Genomic DNA, 14,461 nt, shown 5'->3' with positions numbered 1-14,461 from the left:
AATAAAAATGTTACAGTATAAATCTCTATTCTTTATTAATTTTAAGTTTTTATTGTAAAGTAATAAAAAAACATTTAATGTAAATAATTAACAACTTTCAGAATTTAATGAATCTAAATATGCAATATAAATTATTAAGATTTTAATTAAAATTATTAATATTTAAAAATTTTGAAAAAATTCTGAAATATCAGATAAGTATATCTTAATAATTTTTGAAAAATAAAATAGTAATTAATTATGAAATACATTAAATTTCTTTTAAATAACTTCATATATTCATTAAATATTAATCAAATATTATTTTAGTTTAGACAGTTATATAATACTTAATTATTTATTTAAAAGAACTGTAAAAATTCAATTCAAATGTAGTAAAGATAGAGATTTATTTGCACACTTGTTTTTACGTAGATTTTCGGTTTCATAATTTTTTGAATATCTTCTTAGCATGCATACTTGTAATATAATATATCTAGTTTGTCCTATCGAAAACTTTTTCTCAAAAGAATATAAGAAAATCTCTTGTGCCATTTTAATCAATGTTAAGAATTTCTTTGATGCACACGCATATATATATATATATATATATATATATATATATATGTACGGGCGTGTGTGTCTGAAGTTTCATTTTTAACAAACATAAAATAGATTTTTTTATATAGAGAAGAGAGTATTAGAAACATTATAATCGATTTGTACCAAGCAATTATATATAAATTAAATTTTAGAACCTTTAACAATTAGTGTAATACACAAAAATAAAATAAATGTCTTAAGAATATTATTCCATTATAAGGATAATACCTGTAATTGAATAATTTGTTAGTAAAAGCAAAATAAATTGTACCCTATTAATTCTCAAATATAAATGAATCTAACACTTTCAAAACATAAATAAATTAGTTATAATGTATTCGGAAAGAATAGTGGTATTCTTCTGATATGGTGTATCTTTATTCCTGTGTATCACATCAAGATAGTTTTACTTTGTTGATTCGAAAAACGACGTTGTTTTTGGAGATACATTATCAGTGGCATTTGTGTCAGTTTGTATAAATTTTATATTTTCATAGTCTGATATATTTAAAGTACTTTCCTCAAAATGTTTGTAAATGTCTTTAGATTCAGGTCCTCTAAAAATGTATACAAAATAATTAAGCAATTGTCTAACATCCTAGGGCACATTACAATATGATCCAATATTTTATCAAAATATATTTAACTGTATTTTCAATTCAAATAAGTATTAATTAGCATCTTTCAATGCATTTCTTTTTATTTTGATTTTTAAAATTGTAAACATACTTTTCATATTTCTTATTTATTATGGTACAATTAAAGATATTTACCTTTTTGCAATAATAGTTACATTTGCATTATTGTCAGGTATATTTTCAGAGGTTGTTAAGTCTACATTCGATATGCTACATAAATCGGTGCCATCAATTTCTAATTCATTCTCTTTTTTAACATCGTGTCTATTTTCAGTATAATTTGAATTATTGCCTGTATTATTAACTATTGGGATTTCTAGATAATCTGATTCAATTTTACTAGTAGAATAATCTGAACAATTTACATCAACACTAAATGTACCACTAAAGTCGTCAAAATTAGCCCAACCCGTCTCTTCAACAGGTTTTGGTACTTCTGTATACCAGAGTTTAATTGATGTTCCTGACATAGATAATGGTTTGTTATTAATCCAAGCTAGAATTTAGAAATAAAATTATTTATATGCATGCGTGTATATGTCCGTGTCCGTGTCCGTGTCCGTGTCCGTGTGTGTTTGTGAATAAAATATTTATTTATATATTATTTAGTATAATAGTATATAAAATGAAGTACGAACTATCTAAACTTACGATTTATGACATCATCTTTTTTGCATATATTATCAAAATTTTCTTCATATTCCTCATCTGAAGAACTTGAATTATCATGTTTTCTTTTAACTAACAAGTCAGCTTTATCTATGGGAAGGCCTGTTCCTTGTTTCCAATGAATATTATCCCTAATATCATCAAATTTTTTTTCATCACAAATTTGATTAAATAAATCTTGTTTTTTCTCAAATTCATCAGTTGTAAGATTAAATGATTGGTGGTGAAAGTCATCCGCTGAATTTCTAGAATAAAAAGAAATAAATTACTATTAAAATTAAGTAAATTTATGTTTAATTTTAATGTTTAAAAAATTTAATAATAACTCGAAGGTGTCATCTCTGCTATTAAACTTTTCCATTGGAAAATTGTAATCTTCATCAACATATACTGGTAATGATCGTTCTTGATAATCAGTATTTGACTATAAAAATGCAATTATTTATATTATTTTATTTTTGTAAAAACTAACCTTACACTAATAAAATAGCGTACTAACTTCAACATCATAAAAATCTTGGAAAGGCGTGCATTCATTTGGATTACCATCTGAAGATCCATATCCCTCTGAAGATTCACCCTAAAGTAAAAATATTATTTCACACTCAATTATATATTTAAAAAGAAAATTTTTAATTATTTCAATTTATAAATAAAATTATAATTTTGTGAAAAAACTAACCAGCATAAGCTCTTGTATTTTATTAACTTCATCTAATTTTGTTTTTATAAAATGTTGCCATTGCTTGATGATATCTTCTGATAAATTTGTTCTTAAATAGTTTGATAAAATATTATTTTCTTCACATCTTGTAACAATATTATTTACTAATATAATTAGATGACCCATATAGCCTTGTTTAACTCCATTTTCTTGATTCCTTTAATTTCAATGTATGCTCTAAAGTATATTATACATATTTAAGTAATAAATTATTATAAATTATTACTTACAAAGAATTATGATCATTATTTTCCCAAGCTTTCAGAATTCTATCGATTAATTTACTTTTAATAAATATCTATTAATGATTAATGAAATTTATTAAAATTTACTGCATGTATATGAATATGTGTATATATAGAATTGATGCAATGAAATATGAAACTATTCATAAATTATGCTACTTTATTTTTCTTTTTAAATAATTTTTGTAAGTTAATAATCTCTTTCCGTACATATAATATAAATAACATAATTTATGAATATTTCATGGCTAAATTATATACATAAATATTAATTCAAATTTTTTACATGGAAATAGATAATTTCATTTTTGTCTGGACAATTGCAACTAATGGCTAATGATAAACATTGTTGTACTTGAGTATGTAAAAAATTATTCCAAGAAAATTGAAAAAATAAATCCTGTAATTGCAATGACATTGAAATAATTTAAATATTGAAATTTATTCAAATTTAAAAATTTCAAATTAAATGTATACATACTAATAAAATTTGAAATGTGTTAAATGTTGCAAATTTTTCTAAAATTTTTGGATTCTTTGTAGAGAGAAACTTAACAAACAATTTTAAAATATGTAACCGACAAGGTCCAAAAGGCTTCTCTAAAATTCCTGCTCCTAATTGATGGCTTCTATAAACATAATTTAAATTTACATATTTAAATTTGGTTAGCTATGCATATAAAAATGCATAGATGTTCATATATTGACTAGATATTTACATATACACTGTACCACTTATTCAAATTAGACTACCTTATGTATACAAAGTGTTATTTAAAAAAAAACTTATTTATAAATCATACATATGATTAAACATACTTTTGGTGGATCTAGTAATAATAGATTAAGTTTCTCCAAATAAGGTATAATAATCATTGTAAATTTATCACGTTTTTCATCTTCAACGATATTATTAAAAGGAACTCCATAAGAGTCACTACTTTCTGTTTGTCCTATTAAGTTTATTAATATCTTTATTCCACCAATAATACTACTTTCAATTTTTTCTCCAGATAAAATTGTATCCAATATCAATTTTATTGTCTCCTCTCTAATGTAATTGATATTATAAATTAAAATCTTTTAATAAATAACAAGAAAATTCAAGAAATATCTTACGACTGTATTGTTTGATAAATTGAATATGATCTATTTTCTCCTTCCAAGCGTGAAGATTTAACAATATCACTAAGAAGTTGTGAAGCATTTGCATGTTTTTCTGAATCTGAATTTGGCGATAGTAATTTTATTAATCTTTGAATTAATTGTTGATCATCTAACCACTATATGAAAATAAAATATTATTGATTTTTATTTAAATATTACTTGATAATATAACTTACATTTGATATATTTTGACTTATTTCATGACTTTCAATTTTAGTAACAAGTACTAATATCAAATCCATGATTGCTGAAGTTTGTATATGTTGCAGTAAAAGATCAATCCAATTTTTACGATTTTTAAAAGATTCTAAAACTTGTAAACAAGCAAACTGATATGAAAACCAATTCTAAAATATAATTTCATAAATTACTAATTTTTTCATTATATTAAAACATAGCTTTTTATAATACAAATACTATTAATTGTCTGAAGAGTGTACCTGATATGAAGTTCTTCTTAATAATGTATGAACTGTTTTACTAAAAAATGATGCTAACAATGGATTTAATGGTTGCTCTTTATCAATAAAGGAATATAATTTAGACATTAACATTTCATTACCTAAATATTATGTTAAACATTAAAATATTTTTTAATATTTTATAAGATTGTTATATTTCATTTAAATTACCTGCTAATTTTTCAGTAAGTATAGATACTTCACATGTTAATAATTCACAAGCAATATTAGAATATTTATAACGCCATCGTTCATCTATATCTTGAGAAGGTTCTTCTATTATTAAATTTATTAGTTCTTCTAAAATATCTAATCTTGTCAAACTAAAAAATATTAATATTAAAAAATTTACTTTTAGAATATTTTATTTATAAACTTCACTTACAACTTAAGTAATTTTTTATTTTGAGCTCTACATTCTTGTAAAATATTATCATCATCCATTAACTTTTTTAATGTTATTTCCTAAAACCATATTTTAATTAAATGATAATACAATAATACATTATTATACATAAAATATAAATTAATTATTTAAAAGAAATTTGTGAGTTAATAAAAAAAATTATAGTTCTGCAAGTTTAAAAAAATCTTTTAATTTTATTTATCAAATGAAATATTCACATTTAAAATTTGAATTAAATAAAACACGTTATATGTTAAAGATTTCTTTTAAAAACAAGAAAATAGTATATAACAGAAAGTTTTACCTTTTCATGAAGCATTAAGCTGATCTTTATGGATGGTGAATAATTATTATGCCAAAACATACCAGACATTATAAATATATATATATGTAACTTTCTAAGAAAATCAAGGTGTAGATACTCGAAGAACACTGGAAAATGTTTTATTATATAATTTAATGTAAATCATTACTAATTTTTACAGATTTAATTATATTGAAAATAAAATATTTTAATAACATGTACTTAATTAAACTTCACTTTTCCTTATGCAGAAAGAAAACATACACAAAGAAAACATATTATCTAGATCTAGTATTTTACATATATTCCATGCAAAGTAAAATTGTGAAACTTGGAACTTGAACGAAATTTCTATGCACTAGTTGTGTCTACAATAAATTATATTTATATTTCTTTTATTTAATTTAAATTAACGTAAACGTATCGTAATTTAGTACGAAAATACAGAAAATAAAATAATTAAATAAAATATTTTATCAATACTTACTTAATTAAACTTTACTTTTTTTATGTAAAAAGAAAATATGAAGAAGTGAATGCCGATTCTAGTTCGATTATTTTACATATAGTCCGTGCCATTTATGAATTATGAAACTTGAAACTTGAACGATATGTCTAATTAATAAATGCAACTACAATAAATTATATCATATTTCTTTTATTTAATTTATATTAATATAAATATAATTTAGTATGAAATAAAATAATAAAGTACCGAAAACAAATACCGTAAATAATGTAATAGAATCTTTTCATATAAAAAGCTGTTGCTCACTTTCGATGTATGTAGTTACACGCTCATTAATGCTCAGAACATGCCAAATGAATTTGGTTAGTTATTGGTTTGTTTTTCATAATAAAATTGTCATAAATAAATCATAATAAAATATTGGTTTGTTTTTCATTTAAAAAAACTTTCGACTAATTTTGCTGTAACATTATCTTATAAACTCTATTATCGAAAAATTTGAAAGTATAAACCAATTTATCATATTAAATTTTTCTTTTGTAGTACATTATATTGTTATTTGGGTCTTTTATTTGATACCACATTCTCTTTCAGTTCAAACTAGCTGTTTCTATTATTTCAAAGTGACAATGTTGTCCTGATATAACCTTGAAACACTGAAGCCTTAATGTATGAATGCATTAATCGAATGGTCATTCATCAGGAACTAATAGTATGGAAAAAAATTAAAAATTTAACACTGAACCACTATCATTGATTATATTTTTAATTATAATTCGATAACATAATTGATATTTAAAGCGAAGTGTATAATTCAAACATTGTTAATTAAATTTAATTATCTTTAATTTAAAATATTTTATTTTGCCATGTATTTTTTATAGTACCATCTATTCTATAAATAAATACTGAAGTAACCTACTAAGCTATTATATTAGAATGAATTCTACATTCTTTGGTTTCATACTTTTCTATAATTAAATTTTTATAATTGATTTAATTCTGGTGCTCAATTACCATTCTTTAATATTATACAATGGTAATTTCTAATTTCATTAACTTTTTTTTTATTTTGAATTCAACTGAAAAATATTTAAAATTTTTTTCTTTTCAACTAACTTTTATGAATATATGCAAATTAATGAAGAAATTTTCCAAGTAGAAGTTTTCAATATAAATTTACAATAAATTTCCAAATATATCTATAAAATTATGAATACAGGTTTTATAATGATCATATTACAGCACATTTCTATTTTTTTAAATATCAATTTATTTTAATTCTTGTATATATGTACACTTTCATATTAATAAATTATATATAAATAGTTTAATTCTAGAATATTAACTATAAATATTTAATGGATGATCCATTTTATATACACATATGCATGCATATCAATATGAGAATATGTCAAATATGTTAAATATAATTAAATATATAAAAATATTTGTTTTATATTAAATTTTTGTATAATTTTTTTTTTGTTTAATATTAATAATAATAAATAATACATAATTACTCATTATTATTTACTTATATAGTAAGATTACATTTACTTTATCACAATAAAAATATTCATTTAGTAATATAATAGTTGAATTTTTCCAGATTTTATATTACTACTTGCTGCTCATTTTTAACCTATATTACTACATAGTCTTCTATTTTCATGATTAAAATTTTAACTCTATTAACATATAATGGGTAATCATTATGTAAATTTTAACATGTAATGGGCAATCATAATGAGTATATTATATAGCTGATCATAAATTCAAAAAAATTAGTAAATTTTCTTTCCGAAACAAATAATGATAGATGCATTACTTATATTTCTTCAGGTTTTGAGATTAAATTTTCTTTTTATAATATTTATTTCATACTTTTAATCAGCATGGCATTGTATATTAACTATAGTTTTAGTCGATCCTCTGCTTGTCCTGGATTTTTTTTTAATAGACTGTAGTAATATCAATATTCCTTGATGTGTCATTAGAATCCCTGTAGATTTAATATTTTAAGTGATATGAAAGTGAAGTTAATAATATTACATATTGTATTTGAGTTTGAAATTGAAATGAATAAAAATACTAAAAAAAGTACATTAAAGAGACAATAATAAAAGAGGCTCTTAAGGTTTCATTTATAATCAACAAAATAATAACTAGCAGAAAAAATTTGTATGCATTGATAATAATATTCCAAGAATAGTATAAACAAAGAATAGTGTAAACTGAAAGAAAGCATTCTATTTGATTATATAAACTGTCTAAAACTATTTACATAGATGAAAAAAAGAATAAATATCTTTCATTATACTACTATTATTTACTATTACTTTTATAAAATTAACAGTTATTGCAGAAATACTAAGAATATAAAAATACTCTAATACTAACAAAACGTAATTTTTGAAAGGTAATTGCTCATTTGTACATACATTTTTAATTTTTGTTCAATATCAAAAGTAATTTATAACTATTTATAACTATATAGTATATATAACATATTTTTCAGCCATGATCATAATAAAAGATTAATGTTAGATTATTATGTTATATGTAAATTAATCATTATATAATTAAAATATCTAGCGCAAATTTTAATGAAATTAATTTATAGATTATATATCATTTAATAAAAGAGAAAATTTTTTGCACAATCAAAATAAATACTAAATTATAATAAAACTATACAATTAAAAAAAAGAAAAACCAACAGAATATAACTATTTCAATATTGGTTTGTCAGTAATTATTGACCACTATAGATAATATTTAGAATTTTATTACACCTTCTTAACAATATATTGTACAATAACTTTCTATATATTTTATTTAGAACAAAGAGTAATCTCTTATTTATTAAATGGCATTGTTACCTATATATATCATTTTTAAGATAAAGTATGTTTATATTATGGAAAATTCTAAATAACTAATATTCTTTAATATATAATATATTATAAATGATTGGAATAATATTGCAAAGCTATGTTTGAAATTAAATATTATTCTTGCAAATCTATAATTATGAATAATTAAAACGAAGTTGCTTAATATTAAATAAAATTTTATTTATTTCATTTTTATACATATAAAACATATAACAGAGATTACTATTTTATGTTAATTTTCTTTAATGAATTTATTTTATATGAAACATATGTTACTATATTAAAATATTGATTAGTTAAATTTTATTATTTTAAAACTGAATATAAAACTATGTATCATTATTAGTATGTATTAGTAATAACCAAAAATATTCTGTGTATAATCAAATATTTTCAAATTTTGTATATTTTTATTTAAACAATTAAATATACAACTATGGTAATTTTTATTGATATATAAAAAATATACTTATATTTATAAGTAATCAAAATATACATTATTTTTATTAGAAATTTTATTATTTGTAAATGATATTTTACAAGTTTAAAATAAATTTTCTGATCCATTTTAAAACAATTACAAAGTAGGTTTAATGTAATAATAAGAATATTGTTTTAGAATATTTTCAATATTGGTAAAAAAAATATTTAATTTTCAATAATTTTGCAATTATTAAATTATTAATAGTTATTATCTTAGAACGTGTAGATAAATAAACGATATATAATTTAGTAATAAACTCAGAAATACATATACAATATAATGAATATTTTTTTATTCAAAAACTAAAAAAGATACAGAAAGTATAATACTATGTACTTAAGCAATATATTTTTAGAAAATATTAAAAAACTGCAATGCCTAACATCTAACTATAATTTATACATAAAATTCAATGCATCTTTAAACACCAGAAACTTTCTTAACTGATACTTTATAGCCTTATTTATAAATATTTTTCCACTTTGAATCGTATTGTGAATAATTATTAATACCAACAATATTAATAAATGCAGTACTACAATTTTATACATAAAAATGCAAGTAACCACTTATATTTTTTAATACATTGTATTTATCTGATAAATACAATAAATTTATTTTTCTTATTGACACTTCTTTTAACAATTTAATAAATATATAAGTTTTAATATTAGTGATATTTATTTAAAATACAATATATTCATTAATCTGTTCTTTTTTGATAAATTAACAACAATTCCTAGTAAAATTAATACAATGGTGATAAATTTTGTTACATGAATAACATATTACTCTATTTACTTACGTTTACGTAGTTAGTCCTCGATGCTTACGTTTCATTCGAGCATAAGGGCCAATTTCTGGATCCATCACAAAATCATATAAAACAGATATCCAAGAATTATGATGAGGTAATTTATTATAAAATTCAGCAGCTATTTTTCTAACCTAAAAAATTCATATTTTACAGAATCAAATCATTTTTAAATATATATATGAATTTTTTTTTATTTCATAATATATAATTACTTCCGGAAGTTTAGAACCAGGAATTGCAGGGAAATCATGATGTTCATTGTGATATCCAACATTAAATGTTATGAAATTTAAAGGGCCATAATAACTGTATGTTTCATATCCTTTCTTATACATATAATGCTCAGATATGAAATGTCCTGCAACTGGATGACAACCCATTGCCATAACTGCACCAATTATGAAATACACTAATACTTTGCCACCTGAATAGAATTTAATAATTAAACATATTCTTATATTTGTTTAAATTTTCTATAAAAAATTAATATAATTTACCCAAAAAATACCATACTATAGCATCAAAAAAAAGTTGTATAACTAAATTAATATATTCCAGCATACTTGGAAATTTAGGGTAAGTAATAAGAGGACGAAAAGAATAAAAAAATGGTTGAAGAAGAATCCAGCAAAATTTCCCAAATGTTGTACAAAACAATTTTGCTTCTAGTAATGTGGGTAAATCTGTATCTAATTTTTCATCACCTTGATACTAAAAAGAAACATATATTAATACTTAAAATTAAAAAGAAAATTAATATATTTTCTTTTATTTATAAATCTACTTACTCTATGATGTTCAAGATGATATTTTTTAAAACTTATTGAAATTGGAATGCCAATAGGCAAGTTTGCAAAAAATCCAAAAAACCTATTACTCATTGGTCTTGAATGTCCAAAAGCAAGATTATGAGCAATCTCATGAATAGCTTGAAATAAAAATTACTTTGATTACCAAAAAACTATATATATTATAAACTCAATTAATACAAAGGTTAATAATTATTATTACATAATGAGCTAAAAATTATAAAAAATGAATTTGAATACATTTATAAATTATTGTATTAATGGAATTATTTTTAATTTATAGAAGCATTATGTTTTTCTAAAATTATAATTTTATTTTTTACTTATTTATTCCATAATTCATTTATTATTAAATTTTAATCTACGTGAAATAATCTTTAATTTCTAATTTTAAAGATACATATGTCATGTATGTATGTATATAACATAAAAACAAGTATGATCATCAAATGGTACAATCTGTGATTAATTATATTATTTAAATTATATTCAAATAATTTATACCTAGTTATAATACATTATTCATGATTGAAATATAATTTACCCCAATGTTATTGATAAATTTATATAAAAATAAAATATTTTATATAAATTATACTTTATACTTTATATAATTTAATATTACAAACAAAACAATAAATTCATTACTTCATAATTTAACAATTATTAAAATATAATTTTTATGAATCCAAATTTATATCAACATATATCAATAACAATATTTCAATGAACTATATAAAATTGATAAATTATTAAATAATTTATTCTATGAATTTTTTGAGATGAACAGATATATTTTATGTTTTACTGTCTACGATAATATGGTTGGAATTGGTATCTCCTGAAAATTATTTATGAAATGATCAATTATATAATACTATTGTTAATAGTTATACAATACAATTTTTGTTTATTATACCAACTATATTTGGGGAATTCAGAAATTATTTAATTTCTATGAAGTTAGGAACTTTAACTATGACTATTAATTTAAAAATATATATTGTATTATCATTACATTATTTACTTATTAATTATTAAGATTGTCAATTTAATTATTGATATGATTAATATAATTATATATATACTTAAAAAGTGTTTATAAAAATATTGTTTACAAAAAATTTTATTTGTTTGAAGGTACAACTAAATAATCATTTTATACATCTTTTAAAAATATTAAAATCTTATAAAAAATCAATATACATACCTAGCATAAGAGAATGATTTATAACTCCACCAATACAATAAGCCATCAATAAAAGTAAAGGATAACTTAAATCTTTAACAATAAACATAGATGCAAATTGTATCAAGACCATTGCTGTTACAATCCATTTAAATTTGGGATCATATCCAAACAGTTTTTTTATTTGTGGATATTTTTCTATTAAAATAAATAACATTATTATTCATATGTTTATTTAAACAAAATAAGTTATGAAATTTAATACAATGTATTAAAAGAAAAAAGTACATATTTTTAGTTACTTAAAATAAGTTTTCGTCTAGTTGCATGTGGTTCTTGAATAAATGTCCATTCAAAATCTCTTCTTGAAACATGTTGACCCATATTGAATCAATTTTTACACTATTTTATGCATAGAAACATTTATATTTAACTTAAAGAAAACACCGGGAAAAGAAATCTTACAAATTGAATAACGTGGTTTGTGACCTTCATAATAAAACTAAAAGTTCTTTTTATGAATATTTTAAGAACGAAGCAACACAATGGAAAAATATAACTATAATCTTATTAGTATAGTAATAACTATAGTAATAATTATAGTCTGTTTGGACTATCCTAAGCAACTTAAAACTCCATATTTCTTTACCAAATTTTAATAAACGGAATTTTGTAAAATTAAAATAAGGTTAATCCAAACTAAAATAATTATACAGTGGTTTATTTAAAATTTTATCAAAATGAATACTATTTTAATGATAATCAATAACGAAATCAATTGTATTTATTAAAAAGTAAATATTAATATCTAATGACAAATTTTTCTCTGTGACTAGTTATATTTGGAACTTATTATTTATACTTTTTTGCGCCGTGTATAATTCATTTCCAATCCTAATACTTAATATTATATATTCTATCATTCTTCCATAATGTACTTTATTTTGAATTATATATATGTATATTTATATTTCAGTAAATTTAAATAATTACATTAATAACTTTGTGTATTTTCATTATGTAATTTATAATATTATTAAAATTAAGAATTTCAATACTTTTTATTTACTAAGAAATTTCCTTACTAAGATAGTCCCTGAAAATTATATTACAGGTACAGAAATAGTATATATATAATACATATAGTATAATAAAATAATATAGTACAGATTATTAAATTATTGAAAATAGATTACATATTTTATATTAAATAGATTCATTAGACGTCCTTTTATATGTTAATTAATAACAAGAATAATTATTAAGAATATAAATAGAAAATAGAAATTAAAAATCAAATTTGTATCAATTAGTAAAATACATTACGTTTTTAATTCCAGTTTTTTACTTACACTAGCTTAATTATATATAGGTAGACGTTCCATAAATTTTATTTTTATCTTTTACTATTATATATAATCTTTTTTGTACATATTACTGTTAATGTTTTTATTTCATAAATTGTAGAAAATTAATAATTAATAAGAAGGAATCGTATAAGTAAAGTAATGTATGCAAATTGTTAATCATTTTGTTAAAAGAAAAATATAATATTTTTTTATCATTTATTTATTGTATTTCTGTATTATAAATATTTAAATATTTTTATATCTGTAATTTAAATAATACTGAAATCGAAATGAAGCAACAACCAAATTGTTCTATAATATTAAGTGATAAACTTTTGTAAATGTATTTCTTATAATCATTATTTTTAACTATATAAAATATTTTTAATTCTCTAATCTCAGCTTTCGTATTAATTATTATAAAATTTAAAGTTTAAGATTATAATTTAATTTTTTATTATTAAAATAAACAATTTGCAATTTTTAGAATTTAAACCTTTATTCATTTTTAGTTTTCATAAGTATAATTATAACCTAACTTGAATTTTAAGAGAATTAAAATTCATTAAGTAAGAAATGTAAGTTTTGAAGCTTTCTGTATACTTAGAACAATATTTCAATGAAAAATATATAGATTAAATTAACCTAAAGCAATTCTGTTTTTTTTTCATATATATGTTATTATTTAAAATTTTAAAAAACATTAGCTACACAAATATTAAATGTATTGATAATATTAATAAATATATTAATATTTGTTCGAAATTGAGAGAATCCTTTCCAAGACGTTAAAAATCTGGCAACCCCAAATCGTTACACATCTGGAAAACCTGGAAATAATCGTTACACCAAAAAATTAAAATCTAATGATACACAATCACATCGACTGTTGTCAAATCTAGCTATACTGTCGCTTGAATAGGCAAGCGAGGGTGCTTCAATCAGGGATTCCTCTTGGCGAGTAAGCCATAGAAGACTACTCTCTCTGACTGAAGATCAGCCGCTAGGGGTGCTAGAAGTAGAAAGGCGCTCTAAGTAGTTACAACGAAGCCAGAGACGCTCTGATTGGAAACCCTAAAGAAGCAGGCGTTCATTAAGTGGACGCCATTGTCAGCAGAATGCATTTAAGGAACATGACCATAAGACAAATTTACTCATTAACTAAAACTGACTACTGGGTGGTCGAGGAAGGAAGAACTCTCTCTTACAAGTGACGCCATATAAGACGGTCTGTCTTCACAGAAGTCA

At 21.1% G+C, this 14,461-nt stretch overlaps 2 protein-coding genes across 2 annotated transcripts; both read right to left on the bottom strand.

Moving 5' to 3' along the window:
- Positions 1-941: 941 nt before the first annotated feature.
- Positions 942-5,513, bottom strand: fmt (phosphatase 6 regulatory subunit 1-like protein fmt). The gene is made up of 18 exons (XM_011504273.1): positions 5,419-5,513; positions 5,197-5,324; positions 4,872-4,951; positions 4,658-4,809; positions 4,466-4,587; positions 4,202-4,372; positions 3,977-4,141; positions 3,662-3,878; positions 3,578-3,584; positions 3,340-3,487; positions 3,145-3,258; positions 2,844-2,911; positions 2,572-2,773; positions 2,389-2,469; positions 2,216-2,313; positions 1,872-2,140; positions 1,356-1,683; positions 942-1,139 (listed from the first exon to the last, which is right to left on the bottom strand). Coding segments are annotated over exons 1-18 (2,502 nt in total). The 5' UTR covers positions 5,420-5,513; the 3' UTR covers positions 942-988.
- A 1,979-nt stretch (positions 5,514-7,492) lies between these two features.
- On the bottom strand, positions 7,493-12,341 carry ifc (delta4-sphingolipid-FADS-like protein ifc). The gene is made up of 7 exons (XM_011504217.1): positions 12,167-12,341; positions 11,886-12,062; positions 10,655-10,794; positions 10,364-10,577; positions 10,079-10,290; positions 9,855-9,997; positions 7,493-7,670 (listed from the first exon to the last, which is right to left on the bottom strand). The coding sequence occupies exons 1-6, from the start codon at positions 12,246-12,248 to the stop codon at positions 9,857-9,859; spliced, it is 966 nt and encodes a 321-aa protein (XP_011502519.1). The 5' UTR covers positions 12,249-12,341; the 3' UTR covers positions 7,493-7,670; positions 9,855-9,856.
- Positions 12,342-14,461: the final 2,120 nt, after the last annotated feature.

Source organism: Ceratosolen solmsi, unplaced genomic scaffold (assembly GCF_000503995.2).
Source record: "Ceratosolen solmsi marchali unplaced genomic scaffold, CerSol_1.0 scaffold19, whole genome shotgun sequence".
NCBI classification, from domain to species: Eukaryota; Metazoa; Arthropoda; class Insecta; order Hymenoptera; family Agaonidae; genus Ceratosolen; species Ceratosolen solmsi.
The sequence above is the reverse complement of the archived record's forward strand: the minus strand, read 5'-3'. Positions and strand labels throughout refer to the sequence as shown.